Source organism: Coregonus lavaretus (genome assembly GCF_964263955.1).
Source record: "Coregonus lavaretus genome assembly, contig: HAP1_SCAFFOLD_3648, whole genome shotgun sequence".
NCBI classification, from domain to species: domain Eukaryota; kingdom Metazoa; phylum Chordata; class Actinopteri; order Salmoniformes; family Salmonidae; genus Coregonus; species Coregonus lavaretus.
The window spans coordinates 20,001-39,881 of NW_028157271.1; the positions used below are offsets into that span (position 1 = coordinate 20,001).

Sequence of the window (19,881 nt, forward strand, 5' to 3'; positions counted from 1 at the left end):
TGTTTGACTTGTTACATTAAATAATGTAATAATAATTTGAAAAAATCATGGCAATCATCAGTTCTTATCACCAGTAAGAAACTGCTAGCCATTGGCTGCTAACTGCTGAGAACTGCTATCTAACTGCTGAGAACTGCTAGCCATTGGCTGCTTACTGCTGAGAACTGCCAGCCATTGGCTGCTAACTGCTGAGAACTGCTAGCCATTGGCTGCTAACTGCTGAGAACTGCTATCTAACTGGCTGCTAACTGCTGAGAACTGCTATCTAATTGGCTGCTAACTGCTGAGAACTGCTATCTAATTGGCTGCTAACTGCTGAGAACTGCTATCTAATTGGCTGCTAACTGCTGAGAACTGCTGGCTAACTGGCTGCTAACTGCTGAGAACTGCTGGCTAACTGGCAAGCACAAAAACAGTCAACAACTTTGGGAGTACAGACCCCTAGACATCGCCCTCTAGTGGTGGAAGTAAGAACTTCTGAAAATCCAGTCAGAGGAGAATCATTATTCTGTCAAGGAATTTTTTATTTATTTTTCCGAAATAGAGACATACTAAGATAATGAAAAATAAATTAGTGAAGAAAATGAAGACATTTATTAAAATGGTGGAATTAAACAATTTAACTATGCGTTGCATTAAGGAAATAGATGCCTGGCTAAAATAGAAGCCTGTCTCTAATAATCATCTGTTGCGTTTCAGTGATTTAAGCAAATAAACAACCGGCTATTAAAAGCTGCAATATGTCACTTTTTGGTCAACCTGACCAAATTCACATAGAAATGTGAGTTATAGATCTGTTATTCGCATTGAATGGGGGTAGATCTGTTCTATGTGTGCTATTTCTATGTTTCCCGTTCTTAAGTTTCGTTTTATACATCAGCTTCAAACAGCTGAAAATACCATATTTTTTGTTTTATTGAAAAGCTAATTTCACAGCGGTTTAGACAATGATTCTCTACACTGCTTGTTTTGTCACATAAACTGAAATTAGGCAAACGATTAGAATTTTAGCAACCAGTAAATGGCGGAGCGATTTCTGCATATTGCAGCTTTTTAATTTGAAGTTTTACAGTATGCTACAGCTAGTTGATGCTACGACTAGGCTACATGGCTAAGCTACGCTATAGCTAGCCGACGCTACGACTAGGCTACATGGCTAAGCTACGCTATAGCTAGCCGACGCTATGACTAGGCAACATGGCTAAGCTACGCTATAGCTAGCCGACGCTACGACTAGGCTACATAGCTAAGCTACGCTATAGCTAGCCGACGCTACGACTAGGCTACATGGCTAAGCTACGGCTAGGCTACTCCATGCGCTGCCCTGCCCTGCCTGAGGCCACACACCTGTCACCTGTTGTGTAAGTAAGGATGTCCATCCTCTCTCTGTGTCTCAGTGGTGATGCTAATGCTAACATGGATGCTCAAACTACTAGTCGCCTGGCGGGATCTGGTGTTGAATATTGAGTCTCATGGACAATCAAAAATTTCAATATGAACGTTTGCTTCACAAATAGAACCTTTTGCTCGGGTCTGAGTTCTAGACACCTAACCTTCCTTTCCTTCCTAGTAATGAGGGATCTGACTGATCTGGTTTATATTTACAAACTATAGACTTGGATAGACACTCACGTGCCACAAAACCTGCTTTATGCAAAGAAGATGGCAAAGAAGAGCCCTCTATCCAACAATGTTACAAACCGTGTCAGATCAGTGACTACTCTCTAGAAGGGACGAGTCAGATCAGCGATTACTCTCTAGAAGGGACGAGTCAGATCAGTGACTACTCTCTGGAAGGGACGAGTCAGATCAGCGATTACTCTCTGGAAGGGACGAGTCAGATCAGGGACTACTCTCTGGAAGGGACGAGTCAGATCAGCGATTACTCTCTGGAAGGGACGAGTCAGATCAGTGACTACTCTCTGGAAGGGACGAGTCAGATCAGCGATTACTCTCTAGAAGGGACGAGTCAGATCAGCGATTACTCTCTGGAAGGGACGAGTCAGATCAGCGATTACTCTCTGGAAGGGACGAGTCAGATCAGCGATTACTCTCTGGAAGGGACGAGTCAGATCAGCGATTACTCTCTGGAAGGGACGAGTCAGATCAGCGATTACTCTCTGGAAGGGACGAGTCAGATCAGCGATTACTCTCTGGAAGGGACGAGTCCAGACGAGTCAGATCAGCGATTACTCTCTGGAAGGGACGAGTCCAGATGAGTCAGATCAATGATTACTCTCTGGAAGGGACGAGTCAGATCAGTGACTACTCTCTGGAAGGGACGAGTCAGATCAGCGATTACTCTCTGGAAGGGACGAGTCAAGACGAGTCAGATCAGCGATTACTCTCTGGAAGGGACGAGTCAAGACGAGTCAGATCAGCGATTACTCTCTGGAAGGGACGAGTCCAGACGAGTCAGATCAGCGATTACTCTCTGGAAGGGACGAGTCCAGATGAGTCAGATCAATGATTACTCTCTGGAAGGGACGAGTCAGATCAGTGACTACTCTCTGGAAGGGACGAGTCAGATCAGCGATTACTCTCTGGAAGGGACGAGTCAGATCAGCGATTACTCTCTGGAAGGGACGAGTCAGATCAGCGATTACTCTCTGGAAGGGACGAGTCCAGACGAGTCAGATCAGCGATTACTCTCTGGAAGGGACGAGTCAGATCAGCGATTACTCTCTGGAAGGGACGAGTCCAGACGAGTCAGATCAATGATTACTCTCTGGAAGGGACGAGTCAGATCAGCGATTACTCTCTGGAAGGGACGAGTCAGATCAGCGATTACTCTCTGGAAGGGACGAGTCAGATCAGCGATTACTCTCTGGAAGGGACGAGTCCAGACGAGTCAGATCAGCGATTACTCTCTGGAAGGGACGAGTCCAGACGAGTCAGATCAATGATTACTCTCTGGAAGGGACGAGTCAGATCAGCGATTACTCTCTGGAAGGGACGAGTCAGATCAGCGATTACTCTCTGGAAGGGACGAGTCAGATCAGCGATTACTCTCTGGAAGGGACGAGTCCAGACGAGTCAGATCAGCGATTACTCTCTGGAAGGGACGAGTCCAGACGAGTCAGATCAGCGATTACTCTCTGGAAGGGACGAGTCCAGACGAGTCAGATCAATGATTACTCTCTGGAAGGGACGAGTCAGATCAGCGATTACTCTCTAGAAGGGACGAGTCAGATCAGTGACTACTCTCTGGAAGGGACGAGTCAGATCAGCGATTACTCTCTGGAAGGGACGAGTCAGATCAGGGACTACTCTCTGGAAGGGACGAGTCAGATCAGCGATTACTCTCTGGAAGGGACGAGTCAGATCAGTGACTACTCTCTGGAAGGGACGAGTCAGATCAGCGATTACTCTCTAGAAGGGACGAGTCAGATCAGCGATTACTCTCTGGAAGGGACGAGTCAGATCAGCGATTACTCTCTGGAAGGGACGAGTCAGATCAGCGATTACTCTCTGGAAGGGACGAGTCAGATCAGCGATTACTCTCTGGAAGGGACGAGTCAGATCAGCGATTACTCTCTGGAAGGGACGAGTCAGATCAGCGATTACTCTCTGGAAGGGACGAGTCCAGACGAGTCAGATCAGCGATTACTCTCTGGAAGGGACGAGTCCAGATGAGTCAGATCAATGATTACTCTCTGGAAGGGACGAGTCAGATCAGTGACTACTCTCTGGAAGGGACGAGTCAGATCAGCGATTACTCTCTGGAAGGGACGAGTCAAGACGAGTCAGATCAGCGATTACTCTCTGGAAGGGACGAGTCAAGACGAGTCAGATCAGCGATTACTCTCTGGAAGGGACGAGTCCAGACGAGTCAGATCAGCGATTACTCTCTGGAAGGGACGAGTCCAGATGAGTCAGATCAATGATTACTCTCTGGAAGGGACGAGTCAGATCAGTGACTACTCTCTGGAAGGGACGAGTCAGATCAGCGATTACTCTCTGGAAGGGACGAGTCAGATCAGCGATTACTCTCTGGAAGGGACGAGTCAGATCAGCGATTACTCTCTGGAAGGGACGAGTCCAGACGAGTCAGATCAGCGATTACTCTCTGGAAGGGACGAGTCAGATCAGCGATTACTCTCTGGAAGGGACGAGTCCAGACGAGTCAGATCAATGATTACTCTCTGGAAGGGACGAGTCAGATCAGCGATTACTCTCTGGAAGGGACGAGTCAGATCAGCGATTACTCTCTGGAAGGGACGAGTCAGATCAGCGATTACTCTCTGGAAGGGACGAGTCCAGACGAGTCAGATCAGCGATTACTCTCTGGAAGGGACGAGTCCAGACGAGTCAGATCAATGATTACTCTCTGGAAGGGACGAGTCAGATCAGCGATTACTCTCTGGAAGGGACGAGTCAGATCAGCGATTACTCTCTGGAAGGGACGAGTCAGATCAGCGATTACTCTCTGGAAGGGACGAGTCCAGACGAGTCAGATCAGCGATTACTCTCTGGAAGGGACGAGTCCAGACGAGTCAGATCAGCGATTACTCTCTGGAAGGGACGAGTCCAGACGAGTCAGATCAATGATTACTCTCTGGAAGGGACGAGTCAGATCAGCGATTACTCTCTGGAAGGGACGAGTCAGATCAGCGATTACTCTCTGGAAGGGACGAGTCAGATCAGCGATTACTCTCTGGAAGGGACGAGTCAGATCAGCGATTACTCTCTGGAAGGGACGAGTCAGATCAGCGATTACTCTCTGGAAGGGGAGGACGGAAGGATGGATGCGTTCTGGCCCTAGTAGGGACTGGACAGGGCTGCAATTGTAGTTTTCACTAAGCAAATATTCAACCTAGCTCAGTTCAGAAAAGTGATAATGAACTACAATCCCATAATCCATTCCGCCATTTATTTCAGTTTCGGACTGAGATGGATCAGAGTCTGTCTAAAATAAGTCCAATGCGTTTCTATGGGCTTATTTTTGACCTAAACTTGTTGCCTTCCTTCCCACCTTTGGGACAACGACTCCTGTTTTTAGGGTGGAGACGTGAGCATCTCCTCATTATATAAAGATCTCTGGACGGATACACTTTCACGCCTGCTACGTTAGTCTACATACAAACAGACCTCGTGAGAGAGGAATGTACACAACGACGAGAGGGCCAGAGACAGTTAGTGAAAGTATGCCTTGTCTACTTTGAAGAACTAGTCAAATGATTTGGTCAGACAGCTCTGCAGCATACTTAGGGAGGCTAGGATGACTAAAGACAGGACAGTACAGTGGTGGGGAAAAAATATCAAATTTTCTACCTTTATAATATAAAATGACTCAAGTAAAAGTGAAAGTCACCCAGTAAAATACTACGTGAGTAAAAGTAAAAAAAAAAAAAGTATTTGGTTTTAAATATACTTAAGTACCAAAAGTAAATGTAACTGCAAAAAAATACTTAAGTATCAAAAGTAAAAGTATAAATCATTTCAAATCCCATATATTAAGCAAACCAGACGGCACCATTTAAAAAAATTGTATTTACGGATAGCCAGAGGCACGCTCAGAGGCAGTAGGGATGACCAGGGATGTTCTCTGGATAAATGTTATTTACGGATAGCCAGGGGCAGTAGGGATGACCAGGGATGTTCTCTGGATAAATGTTATTTACGGATAGCCAGGGGCAGTAGGGATGACCAGGGATGTTCTCTGGATAAATGTTATTTACGGATAGCCAGGGGCAGTAGGGATGACCAGGGATGTTCTCTGGATAAATGTTATTTACGGATAGCCAGGGGCAGTAGGGATGACCAGGGATGTTCTCTGGATAAATGTTATTTACGGATAGCCAGGGGCAGTAGGGATGACCAGGGATGTTCTCTGGATAAATGTTATTTACGGATAGCCAGGGGCAGTAGGGATGACCAGGGATGTTCTCTGGATAAATGTTATTTACGGATAGCCAGGGGCAGTAGGGATGACCAGGGATGTTCTCTGGATAAATGTTATTTATGGATAGCCAGGGGCAGTAGGGATGACCAGGGATGTTCTCTGGATAAATGTTATTTACGGATAGCCAGGGGCAGTAGGGATGACCAGGGATGTTCTCTGGATAAATGTTATTTACGGATAGCCAGGGGCAGTAGGGATGACCAGGGATGTTCTCTGGATAAATGTTATTTACGGATAGCCAGGGGCAGTAGGGATGACCAGGGATGTTCTCTGGATAAATGTTATTTACGGATAGCCAGGGGCAGTAGGGATGACCAGGGATGTTCTCTGGATAAATGTTATTTACGGATAGCCAGGGGCAGTAGGGATGACCAGGGATGTTCTCTGGATAAATGTTATTTACGGATAGCCAGGGGCAGTAGGGATGACCAGGGATGTTCTCTGGATAAGTGCGTGCATTTGGACCATTTTCCAATCCTGCTAGGCAACGAGTACTTTTGGGTGTCAGGGGAAAAATCTATTGAGTAAAAAGTACATTATTTTCTTTAGGAATGTAGTGAAGTAAAATTAGTAAAGTACAGATTACCCCCCAAAAAACTACTTAAGTAGTACTTTAAAGTATTTTTACTTAACTACTTTACACCACTGGTTAAGTATAGGGAGAATATACAGTTGAAGTCGGAAGTTTATTTTCTTCTTTAGTAATGTAGTCAAGTAAAATCTGTCAAAAATATACATTGTAAAGTACAGTACAGATACCCCAAAAAAATTACTTACACTTGAAGTCGGAAGTTTACACACACTTAGGTTGGAGTCATTAAAACTCATTTTTTCAACCACTCCACAAATTTCTTGTTAACAAACTATTGTTTTGGCAAGTCGGTTAGGACATCTACTTTGTGCATGATACAAGTAATTTTTCCAACAATTGTTTACAGACAGATTATTTCACTTATAATTCACTGTATCACAATTCCAGTGGGTCAGAAGTTTACATACACTAAGTTGACGGTGCCTTTAAACAGCTTGGAAAATTCCAGAAAATGATGTCATGGCTTTAGAAGCTTCTGATAGGCTAATTGACATCATTTGAGTGGACCAGTGGGACGTGTACACTAAGTTGACTGTGCCTTTTCAACTGTAGATAACGTTAGATGGGTTTGGCTGGCTGCTACTTTCTGAACAGAGATGAGATGATGACTTTAAGGAATTAAAAAGAATAAAGTCATCAAATAAAAACGACGTAATATACACAACGGAAATATTGTCTTATTTCATAGTAATTTACTGTTGTTCTATTGATGTCTACCCAATGTGGACCCGACAGAGACAATGGAATATTTTCAATGTTTTGGCTAATTGAATGCTCACTATTTTTGGCTCTAGAATTTGCATTAAAAAAGCTTTATTTCATAATTTAATTTCATGTAAAAAAAAAAATATATATATATATATATGCAAAAACAGAATAGAAAACGTGATCATTTTTTTTGCGAACAGAAACCAAACCGACCTAAAAAAGCACTAATAGCGCAGCACTACTGCCTGCCTGTCTTCATGTCTGTCTGTCAGTCTGTGCTCCTAACCCTGGCTTCTCTCTAACCAATCACAGCTCATCCTGTCTGCAGCCATGGTTCTCTAACCAATCACAGCTCATCCTGTCAGCAGCCATTGTTCTAACTTCTAACCACTGGGCTGAGTCTCAATCCAGCCCTGTACCACTCTGTTCTGTCTGTCTGTCTGTCTGCTAGACAGCCCTGTACCACTCTGTTCTGTCTGTCTGTCTGTCTGCTAGACAGCCCTGTACCACTCTGTTCTGTCTGTCTGTCTGTCTGCTAGACAGCCCTGTACCACTCTGTTCTGTCTGTCTGTCTGTCTGCTAGACAGCCCTGTACCACTCTGTTCTGTCTGTCTGTCTGTCTGCTAGACAGCCCTGTACCACTCTGTTCTGTCTGTCTGTCTGTCTGCTAGACAGCCCTGTACCACTCTGTTCTGTCTGTCTGTCTGTCTGCTAGACAGCCCTGTACCACTCTGTTCTGTCTGTCTGTCTGTCTGCTAGACAGCCCTGTACCACTCTGTTCTGTCTGTCTGTCTGTCTGCTAGACAGCCCTGTACCACTCTGTTCTGTCTGTCTGTCTGTCTGCTAGACAGCCCTGTACCACTCTGTTCTGTCTGTCTGTCTGTCTGTCTGCTAGACAGCCCTGTACCACTCTGTTCTGTCTGTCTGTCTGTCTGCTAGACAGCCCTGTACCACTCTGTTCTGTCTGTCTGTCTGTCTGCTAGACAGCCCTGTACCACTCTGTTCTGTCTGTCTGTCTGTCTGCTAGACAGCCCTGTACCACTCTGTTCTGTCTGTCTGTCTGTCTGCTAGACAGCCCTGTACCACTCTGTTCTGTCTGTCTGTCTGCTAGACAGCCCTGTACCACTCTGTTCTGTCTGTCTGTCTGTCTGCTAGACAGCCCTGTACCACTCTGTTCTGTCTGTCTGTCTGCTAGACAGCCCTGTACCACTCTGTTCTGTCTGTCTGTCTGTCTGCTAGACAGCCCTGTACCACTCTGTTCTGTCTGTCTGTCTGCTAGACAGCCCTGTACCACTCTGTTCTGTCTGTCTGTCTGCTAGACAGCCCTGTACCACTCTGTTCTGTCTGTCTGTCTGTCTGCTAGACAGCCCTGTACCACTCTGTTCTGTCTGTCTGTCTGTCTGTCTGTCTGCTAGACAGCCCTGTACCACTCTGTTCTGTCTGTCTGTCTGCTAGACAGCCCTGTACCACTCTGTTCTGTCTGTCTGTCTGTCTGCTAGACAGCCCTGTACCACTCTGTTCTGTCTGTCTGTCTGTCTGCTAGACAGCCCTGTACCACTCTGTTCTGTCTGTCTGTCTGCTAGACAGCCCTGTACCACTCTGTTCTGTCTGTCTGTCTGTCTGCTAGACAGCCCTGTACCACTCTGTTCTGTCTGTCTGTCTGTCTGCTAGACAGCCCTGTACCACTCTGTTCTGTCTGTCTGTCTGCTAGACAGCCCTGTACCACTCTGTTCTGTCTGTCTGTCTGTCTGCTAGACAGCCCTGTACCACTCTGTTCTGTCTGTCTGTCTGCTAGACAGCCCTGTACCACTCTGTTCTGTCTGTCTGTCTGTCTGCTAGACAGCCCTGTACCACTCTGTTATGTCTGTCTGTCTGTCTGCTTGACAGCCCTGTACCACTCTGTTCTGTCTGTCTGTCTGTCTGTCTGTCTGCTAGACAGCCCTGTACCACTCTGTTCTGTCTGTCTGTCTGCTAGACAGCCCTGTACCACTCTGTTCTGTCTGTCTGTCTGTCTGCTAGACAGCCCTGTACCACTCTGTTCTATCTGTCTGTCTGCTAGACAGCCCTGTACCACTCTGTTCTGTCTGTCTGTCTGTCTGCTAGACAGCCCTGTACCACTCTGTTCTGTCTGTCTGTCTGTCTGCTAGACAGCCCTGTACCACTCTGTTCTGTCTGTCTGTCTGCTAGACAGCCCTGTACCACTCTGTTCTGTCTGTCTGTCTGTCTGCTAGACAGCCCTGTACCACTCTGTTCTGTCTGTCTGTCTGTCTGCTAGACAGCCCTGTACCACTCTGTTCTGTCTGTCTGTCTGTCTGCTAGACAGCCCTGTACCACTCTGTTCTGTCTGTCTGTCTGCTAGACAGCCCTGTACCACTCTGTTCTGTCTGTCTGTCTGCTAGACAGCCCTGTACCACTCTGTTCTGTCTGTCTGTCTGTCTGCTAGACAGCGCTGTACCACTCTGTTCTGTCTGTCTGTCTGCTAGACAGCCCTGTACCACTCTGTTCTGTCTGTCTGTCTGTCTGCTAGACAGCCCTGTACCACTCTGTTCTGTCTGTCTGTCTGCTAGACAGCCCTGTACCACTCTGTTCTGTCTGTCTGTCTGCTAGACAGCCCTGTACCACTCTGTTCTGTCTGTCTGTCTGTCTGCTAGACAGCCCTGTACCACTCTGTTCTGTCTGTCTGTCTGTCTGCTAGACAGCCCTGTACCACTCTGTTCTGTCTGTCTGTCTGTCTGCTAGACAGCCATGTACCACTCTGTTCTGTCTGTCTGTCTGCTAGACAGCCCTGTACCACTCTGTTCTGTCTGTCTGTCTGCTAGACAGCCCTGTACCACTCTGTTCTGTCTGTCTGTCTGCTAGACAGCCCTGTACCACTCTGTTCTGTCTGTCTGTCTGCTAGACAGCCCTGTACCACTCTGTTCTGTCTGTCTGTCTGCTAGACAGCCCTGTACCACTCTGTTCTGTCTGTCTGTCTGCTAGACAGCCCTGTACCACTCTGTTCTGTCTGTCTGTCTGCTAGACAGCCCTGTACCACTCTGTTCTGTCTGTCTGTCTGCTAGACAGCCCTGTACCACTCTGTTCTGTCTGTCTGTCTGTCTGCTAGACAGCCCTGTACCACTCTGTTCTGTCTGTCTGTCTGTCTGCTAGACAGCCCTGTACCACTCTGTTCTGTCTGTCTGTCTGTCTGCTAGACAGCCCTGTACCACTCTGTTCTGTCTGTCTGTCTGCTAGACAGCCCTGTACCACTCTGTTCTGTCTGTCTGTCTGCTAGACAGCCCTGTACCACTCTGTTCTGTCTGTCTGTCTGTCTGCTAGACAGCCCTGTACCACTCTGTTCTGTCTGTCTGTCTGCTAGACAGCCCTGTACCACTCTGTTCTGTCTGTCTGTCTGCTAGACAGCCCTGTACCACTCTGTTCTGTTCTGTCTGTCTGCTAGACAGCCCTGTACCACTCTGTTCTGTCTGTCTGTCTGTCTGTCTGCTAGACAGCCCTGTACCACTCTGTTCTGTTCTGTCTGTCTGTCTGCTAGACAGCCCTGTACCACTCTGTTCTGTCTGTCTGTCTGTCTGCTAGACAGCCCTGTACCACTCTGTTCTGTCTGTCTGTCTGTCTGCTAGACAGCCCTGTACCACTCTGTTCTGTCTGTCTGTCTGTCTGCTAGACAGCCCTGTACCACTCTGTTCTGTCTGTCTGTCTGTCTGCTAGACAGCCCTGTACCACTCTGTTCTGTCTGTCTGTCTGTCTGCTAGACAGCCCTGTACCACTCTGTTCTGTCTGTCTGTCTGTCTGCTAGACAGCCCTGTACCACTCTGTTCTGTCTGTCTGTCTGTCTGCTAGACAGCCCTGTACCACTCTGTTCTGTCTGTCTGTCTGTCTGCTAGACAGCCCTGTACCACTCTGTTCTGTCTGTCTGTCTGCTAGACAGCCCTGTACCACTCTGTTCTGTCTGTCTGTCTGCTAGACAGCCCTGTACCACTCTGTTCTGTCTGTCTGTCTGTCTGCTAGACAGCCCTGTACCACTCTGTTCTGTCTGTCTGTCTGCTAGACAGCCCTGTACCACTCTGTTCTGTCTGTCTGTCTGTCTGCTAGACAGCCCTGTACCACTCTGTTCTGTCTGTCTGTCTGTCTGCTAGACAGCCCTGTACCACTCTGTTCTGTCTGTCTGTCTGTCTGCTAGACAGCCCTGTACCACTCTGTTCTGTCTGTCTGTCTGTCTGCTAGACAGCCCTGTACCACTCTGTTCTGTCTGTCTGTCTGTCTGCTAGACAGCCCTGTACCACTCTGTTCTGTCTGTCTGTCTGTCTGCTAGACAGCCCTGTACCACTCTGTCTGTCTGTCTGTCTGTCTGCTAGACAGCCCTGTACCACTCTGTTCTGTCTGTCTGTCTGTCTGCTAGACAGCCCTGTACCACTCTGTTCTGTCTGTCTGTCTGTCTGCTAGACAGCCCTGTACCACTCTGTTCTGTCTGTCTGTCTGTCTGCTAGACAGCCCTGTACCACTCTGTTCTGTCTGTCTGTCTGCTAGACAGCCCTGTACCACTCTGTTCTGTCTGTCTGTCTGCTAGACAGCCCTGTACCACTCTGTTCTGTCTGTCTGTCTGTCTGCTAGACAGCCCTGTACCACTCTGTTCTGTCTGTCTGTCTGCTAGACAGCCCTGTACCACTCTGTTCTGTCTGTCTGTCTGTCTGCTAGACAGCCCTGTACCACTCTGTTCTGTCTGTCTGTCTGCTAGACAGCCCTGTACCACTCTGTTCTGTCTGTCTGTCTGTCTGCTAGACAGCCCTGTACCACTCTGTTCTGTCTGTCTGTCTGTCTGCTAGACAGCCCTGTACCACTCTGTTCTGTCTGTCTGTCTGCACCACTCTGTTCTGTCTGTCTGTCTGCTAGACAGCCCTGTACCACTCTGTTCTGTCTGTCTGTCTGTCTGCTAGACAGCCCTGTACCACTCTGTTCTGTCTGTCTGTCTGTCTGCTAGACAGCCCTGTACCACTCTGTTCTGTCTGTCTGTCTGCTAGACAGCCCTGTACCACTCTGTTCTGTCTGTCTGTCTGTCTGCTAGACAGCCCTGTACCACTCTGTTCTGTCTGTCTGTCTGTCTGCTAGACAGCCCTGTACCACTCTGTTCTGTCTGTCTGTCTGTCTGCTAGACAGCCCTGTACCACTCTGTTCTGTCTGTCTGTCTGTCTGCTAGACAGCCCTGTACCACTCTGTTCTGTCTGTCTGTCTGCTAGACAGCCCTGTACCACTCTGTTCTGTCTGTCTGTCTGTCTGCTAGACAGCCCTGTACCACTCTGTTCTGTCTGTCTGTCTGTCTGCTAGACAGCCCTGTACCACTCTGTTCTGTCTGTCTGTCTGTCTGCTAGACAGCCCTGTACCACTCTGTTCTGTCTGTCTGTCTGTCTGCTAGACAGCCCTGTACCACTCTGTTCTGTCTGTCTGTCTGCTAGACAGCCCTGTACCACTCTGTTCTGTCTGTCTGTCTGTCTGCTAGACAGCCCTGTACCACTCTGTTCTGTCTGTCTGTCTGTCTGCTAGACAGCCCTGTACCACTCTGTTCTGTCTGTCTGTCTGTCTGCTAGACAGCCCTGTACCACTCTGTTCTGTCTGTCTGTCTGTCTGCTAGACAGCCCTGTACCACTCTGTTCTGTCTGTCTGTCTGCTAGACAGCCCTGTACCACTCTGTTCTGTCTGTCTGTCTGCTAGACAGCCCTGTACCACTCTGTTCTGTCTGTCTGTCTGTCTGCTAGACAGCCCTGTACCACTCTGTTCTGTCTGTCTGTCTGCTAGACAGCCCTGTACCACTCTGTTCTGTCTGTCTGTCTGTCTGCTAGACAGCCCTGTACCACTCTGTTCTGTCTGTCTGTCTGCTAGACAGCCCTGTACCACTCTGTTCTGTCTGTCTGTCTGTCTGCTAGACAGCCCTGTACCACTCTGTTCTGTCTGTCTGTCTGCTAGACAGCCCTGTACCACTCTGTTCTGTCTGTCTGTCTGTCTGCTAGACAGCCCTGTACCACTCTGTTCTGTCTGTCTGTCTGCTGCTGCACCACTCTGTTCTGTCTGTCTGTCTGCTAGACAGCCCTGTACCACTCTGTTCTGTCTGTCTGTCTGTCTGCTAGACAGCCCTGTACCACTCTGTTCTGTCTGTCTGTCTGCTAGACAGCCCTGTACCACTCTGTTCTGTCTGTCTGTCTGTCTGTCTGTCTGCTAGTACAGCCCTTTTGTACCACTCTGTTCTGTCTGTCTGTCTGTCAGCACACTCTGTTCTGTCTGTCTGTCTGCTAGACAGCCCTGTACCACTCTGTTCTGTCTGTCTGTCTGTCTGCTAGACAGCCCTGTACCACTCTGTTCTGTCTGTCTGTCTGTCTGCTAGACAGCCCTGTACCACTCTGTTCTGTCTGTCTGTCTGTCTGCTAGACAGCCCTGTACCACTCTGTTCTGTCTGTCTGTCTGTCTGCTAGACAGCCCTCTACCACTCTGTTCTGTCTGTCTGTCTGTCTGCTAGACAGCCTGTACCACTCTGTTCTGTCTGTCTGTCTGCTAGACAGCCCTGTACCCACTCTGTTCTGTCTTCTGTCTGCTAGACAGCCCTGTACCACTCTGTTCTGTCTGTCTGTCTGCTAGACAGCCCTGTACCACTCTGTTCTGTCTGTCTGTCTGTCTGCTAGACAGCCCTGTACCACTCTGTTCTGTCTGTCTGTCTGTCTGCTAGACAGCCCTGTACCACTCTGGTCTGTCTGTCTGTCTGCTAGACAGCCCTGTACCACTCTGTTCTGTCTGTCTGTCTGCTAGACAGCCCTGTACCTCTGTCTGTTGCTGCTAGACAGCCCTGTACCACTCTGTTCTGTCTGTCTGTCTGCTAGACAGCCCTGTACCACTCTGTTCTGTCTGTCTGTCTGCTGACAAGCCCTGTACCACTCTGTTCTGTCTATCTGTCTGCTAGACAGCCCTGTACCACTCTGTTCTGTCTGTCTGTCTGCTAGACAGCCCTGTACCACTCTGTTCTGTCTGTCTGTCTGTCTGCTAGACAGCCCTGTACCACTCTGTTCTGTCTGTCTGTCTGTCTGCTAGACAGCCCTGTACCACTCTGTCTGTCTGTCTGTCTGTCTAGACAGCCCTGTACCACTCTGTTCTGTCTGTCTGTCTGCTAGACAGCCCTGTACCACTCTGTTCTGTCTGTCTGTCTGCTAGACAGCCCTGTACCACTCTGTTCTGTCTGTCTGTCTGCTAGACAGCCCTGTAGCACTCTGTTCTGTCTGTCTGTCTGCTAGACAGCCCTGTACCACTCTGTTCTGTCTCTGTCTGCTAGACAGCCTGTACCACTCTGTTCTGTCTGTCTGTCTGTATGTCTGCTAGACAGCCCTGTACCACTCTGTTCTGTCTGTCTGTCTGCTAGACAGCCCTGTACCACCTGTTCTGTCTGTCTGTCTGTCTGCTAGACAGCCCTGTAACCACTCTGTTCTGTCTCTTAGGCAGTGTACTAACTACAGAGGTAGTGAATGGGGACATTTCTCTCTCCCTCATCCCCCCTCTCTCTCCCTCATCCCCCCTCTCTCTCTCCCTCATCACCCATCCCCCTCTCTTTCTCTTTCTCTCCCTCATCCCCCCTCTCTCTATCTCTCTCTTTCTCTCTCTCCCCCTCGTCCCTCTCTCTCTCTCTCTCTCCCTCATCCCCCCTCTCTCCCTCATCCCTCACCCCCCCCTCCTCTCTCCCTCATCCCTCATCCCCCCTCCTCTCTCTCCCTCATCCCCCCTCTCTCTCTCCCTCATCCCGCCTCTCTCTCCCTCCCTCATCCCCCCCTCTCTCTCCCTCATCCCATCCCCCCTCTCTCTCCCTCATCCGCACCCCCCCTCTCTCCCTCATCCCCACCCCCCCCTCTCTCCCTCATCCCACCCCCCCTCTCTCCCTCATCCCCACCCCCCCTCTCTCCCCCTCATCCCCATCCCCCCCTCATCCCCATCCCCCCCTCTCTCCCCCCCTCATCCCCATCCCCCCTCTCTCCCCCTCATCCCCATCCCCCCCCTCTCTCCCCCCCTCATCCCCATCCCCCCTCCTCTCCCCCTCATCCCCATCCCCCCTCTCTCCCTCATCCCCCCTCTCTCTCTCTCCCTCATCCCCCTCTCTCCCTCTCCTCATCCCCTCTCCCTCCTATCTCTCTCCTCCCCTCCCTCATCCCCTCTCTATCCCTCACCCCCCTCTCTCTCTCTCTCTCCATCCCCCCTCTCTCTCTCTCCCTCACCCCCCTCTCTCTCTCTCCCTCATCCCCCCTCTCTCTCTCTCTCTCTCCCTCATCCCCCCCTCTCTCTCTCCCTCATCCCCCCTCCTCTCTCTCTCATCCCCCCTCTCTCTCCCTCATCCCCCCTCTCTCCCTCATCCCCCCTCTCTCTATCCCTCATCCCCCCCCCCCTCTCTCTCTCTGCTGAGGACTTGTTAATAATGTATGATATGAGTCAGTGTTTTTGCTCTGAGCATAGCTGATGGTCTCAGCAGCTTTCTGTGTTTAACTCTGCTGTTCTCCCTTTACCTCACGCTGCACATTTAGGCTGTACTCGCTTCTCTCTCTCTCGCTCTCTCTCTCTCTCTCTCTCTCGCTCTCTCTCTCTCTCTCTCTCTGTCTCGCTCTCTCTCTCGCTCTCTCTCTCTCTCTCTCTGTCTCTCTCTCTCTCTCTCTCTCTCTGTCTCTCTCTCTCTCTCTCTCTCTCTCTCTCTCTGTCTTTCTCTCGCTCTCTCTCTCGCTCTCTCTCTCTGTCTCTGTCTCTCTCTCTCTCTCTCTGTCTCTCTCTGTCTCTCTGTCTCTCTCTCTCTCTCTCTCTCTCTGTCTCTCTCTCGCTCTCTCTCTCGCTCTCTCTCTCTCTCTCTCTGTCTCTCTCTCTCTCTCTCTCGCTCTCTCTCTCGCTCTCTCTCGCTCTCTCTCTCGCTCTCTCTTTCTCGCTCTCGCTCTCTCGCTCTCTCTTTCTCTCAACATATTTCTCACTATGTTTTCTGCAGAGAGACGAAAGAGATCATGAGAGTTTTGATCAGTCATGGAAATAAAAGTGCTGAAAACATGTTGGCTCACTATTTAAAAAAGATGTAGAATCTTTATGATAAAAAAATACCGTCGTTTTGGCGCAGCTACAGCCAACTAGCGCTAGCTAACGCTACCTAGCTAAACAAATATAAACAGATTTTTTACAAATCGATACTTGGAGTCAAAGTATCGATATAATATCGTCTGATATAAAATGCGATATGTAACTATCGATTTTTTTTTTTTATTGAATTAATTTTTTCATCACTACAGTATATGGTTTTCTGCAGGCTGCCCCTCCCCTAGCCTCAGAGCCTGTCGACTGGGCTAAGCTCCTACTCCAGCCCCCTGCTCTGGTAGAGCCCCATAAAGACCCTAGGCCCCAGCTCCTGTCCTCTCCACACTGTGCTATAGAGCCTGTCGACTGGGCTGAGCTCCTACTCCAGCCCCCTGCTCTGGCAGAGCCCCATAAAGACCCTAGGCCCCTGCTAGGCCCCAGCTCCTGTCCTCTCCACACTGTACATTTTACATTTTTAGTCATTTTAGCAGACGCTCTTATCCAGAGCGACCTTACAGGAGCAATCAGGGTTAAGTGCCTCGCTCACTATAGCAATACTACACTAATACATACATGATGTTGGAGTTTCCCTGTGTGATACTGACCAGAAATACTGTCTCTACGACAGAGTCCTCTGAGGATGAGGAGGATGAGGAAGAGGGGAGTGAGCTGGAGGAGAGTGGGTTGGGCCTGCTGGCCAGGTTCGCAGCGAGCGCCCTCCCGGTAAACCCCGCCCCGCAGCCCCGTCTCCACGACAACAAACGCCGTAGCAGGCAAAGCGTTCCGGGTAAGCTGAGAGAGATTTTTGGACGGTTTTTTGAACTCCCATTGGTAACCCTGTCAGAGTTGCCATTGCTACGGTCGCTAACCACCCCTGTGTGTCTTCCAGGTGGTGCGGACTCTGGTTCCGACCTGCGCCTGAGGAAGTTCCCCTCTCTGCTCCACGGGAAACGCTCCGCTCCGGAACTCCCCCTGTTACCCCCGGCAACACGCCACGGCGACCGGCCTAGCGATGAGACCTCGCCGGTCAAACGCGAACCCCGCCCATCTCCCCGGTCACCCAGGAGATTCACCTTTGACCACCCCGGGGGAGGGGGAGGGGCTAGCGAGGAGGAAGGATGGACACGCAGACGCAGCGAGAGGATCTTCCTCCACGATGCCTCCACCAATCAGATCTCACCCTCCAGCAAAGACCCTCCAATCGGCGCTAAGCCCGCCCCCAGACCTAAAACCACGCCCAGGGAGGGGATAGACTTGATGAAGGTTAGTCTGTCCGCCCTCTCTGTCTGTGTTTATGATGGGGGGGGTGGGTGTGGGTGTGTTCTAACTTGTTTGTTTCTGTGTGTGTGTTCAACAGAAGAAGAGGCTGAAGGACACTCCCCTGACCCCGCCCTCTCTGTCTAGTCCAATCACAGAGAGCCCTCCTGTAGCCCCTCCCCTCAGCCCTGCTGCGCGCAAGAGCCAATCAAAAGCCAAGGCTAAACCCAGAGAGGTCTGTGTACTGCCGCCGCCCGCGCACACACTTCGTTCATCAACATTTAGTAGGAAAAGGATCCCTCCACGTGTTGTTATGCACAGCTGTGTGTTACGTGATGGGTTACGTGATGGGTTACGTGATGGGTTACGTGATGGGTTACGTGATGGGTTACGTGATGGGTTACGTGATGGGTTACGTGGAGCTGCGTTTTTACAGGCTCGTGGGGCGGTCAGCAGGCTGATGAAGAGTATGGAGGCTGATGAAGACTTTGAACCCAGTCAGGACAGCAGCTTCTCTGAAGACGACGAACCTCCTCCGTCACACAGCAGTCTGGCTGAGAAGACCCTGTCATCTGGTTAGTTGACTGGTTATATCGATACATTGGTGTATATATTGATACATATTGATACATTGGGGTTTATATTGATATGTTGGTGTATACATTGATATATTGGTGTATACAGTGCATTCGGAAAGTATTCAGACCCCCTTGACTTTTTCCACATTTTGTTACGTTACAGCCTTATTCTAAAATGGATTTAAATCGTTTTTTTCCCTCATCAATCTACACACAATACCCCATAATGACAAAGCGAAAACAGTTTTTTAGACATTTTTGCAAATGTATAATAAATAAATACCTTATTTACATAGGTATTCAGACCCTTTACTCAGTACTTTGTTGAAGCACCTTTGGCAGCGTTTACAGCCTTGAGTCTTCTTGGGGTATGAAGCTACAAGCTTGGCACACCTGTATTTGGGGAGTTTCTCCCATTCTTCTCTGCAGATCCTCTCAAGCTCTGTCAGGTTGGATGGGGAGCGTCGCTGCATAGCTATTTTCAGGTCTCTCCAGAGATGTTAGATCGGGTTCAAGTCCGGCTTCTGGCTGGGCCTCTCAAGGATATTCAGAGACTTGTCCCGAAGCCACTCATTTTTACATTTTAAATTTTTAGTCATTTAGCAGACGTTCTTATCCAGAGCGACTTACAGTTAGTGAGGGCATACATTTTCATACTGGCCCCCCGTGGGAATCGAACCCACAACCCTGGCGTTGCAAGCGCCATGCTCTACCAACTGAGCTACACAGGGCCCTAGTTGTCTTGGCTGTGTGCTTAGGGTCGTTGTCCTGTTGGAAGGTGAACCTTCGCCCCAGTCTGATGTCCTGAGGGCTCTGGAGCAGGTTTTCATCAAGGATCTCTCTGTACTTTGCTCCGTTCATCTTTCCCTCGATCCTGACTAGTCTCCCAGTCCCTGCCGCTGAAAAACATCCCCACAGCATGATGCTGCCACCACCATGCTTCACCGTAGGGATGGTGCCAGGTTTCCTCCAGACGTGACGCTTGGCATTCAGGCTAAAGAGTTCAATCTTGGTTTTATCAGACCAGAGAATCTTGTTTCTCATGGTCTGAGAGTCCTTTAGGTGCCTTTTACTGAGGAGTGGCTTCCATCTGGCCACTCTACCATAAAGGCCTGATTTGGTGGAGTGCTGCAGAGATGGTTGTCCTTATGGAAGGTTTTCCCATCTCCACAGAGGAACTCTGGAGCTCTGTCCGAGTGACCATCAGGTTCTTGGTCACCTCCCTGACCAAGGCCCTTCTCCCCCGATTGCTCAGTTTGGCCGGGCGTCCAGCTCTAGGAAGAGTCTTGGTGGTTCCAAACTTCCTCCATTTAAGAATGATGGAGGCCACTGTGTTCTTGGGGACCTTCAATGCTGCAGAAATGTTTTGGTACCCTTCCCCAGATCTGTCCCTCGACACAATCCTGTCTCAGAGCTCTATGGACAATTCCTTCGACCTCCTGGCTTGGTTTTTGCTCTGACATGCACTGTCAACTGTGGGACCTTATATAGACAGGTGTGTGTCTTTCCAAATCCTGTCCAATCAATTGAATTTACCACAGGTGGACTCCAATCAAAGTTGTAGAAACATTTCAAGGATGATCAGTGGAAACAGGATGCACCTGAGCTCAATTTCGAGTGTCTTAGCAAAGGGTCTGAATACTTATGTAAATAAAGTATATATATATTTTTTATACATTTGCAAAAATATAACTGTTTTCATTATGGGGTATTGTGTGTAGATTGATGAGGGAAAGAATGTATTTAATCAATTTTAGAATAAGGCTGTAACGTAA

General features: G+C 49.2%; 1 protein-coding gene across 1 annotated transcript in view; it reads left to right on the forward strand.

Moving 5' to 3' along the window:
- The window catches only part of LOC311125595 (trinucleotide repeat-containing gene 18 protein-like), a gene marked incomplete at its 3' end in the record, with an annotated part of 56,094 nt that overhangs the window by 17,492 nt on the left and 18,721 nt on the right, over positions 1-19,881 (forward strand). Inside the window, exons 4-7 of the mRNA XM_084199620.1 lie at positions 16,900-17,058; positions 17,161-17,534; positions 17,629-17,763; positions 17,965-18,103. Of these exons, the coding sequence (XP_084055746.1) occupies positions 16,900-17,058; positions 17,161-17,534; positions 17,629-17,763; positions 17,965-18,103 (807 nt within the window). The remainder of the gene's footprint in view (positions 1-16,899; positions 17,059-17,160; positions 17,535-17,628; positions 17,764-17,964; positions 18,104-19,881) is intronic.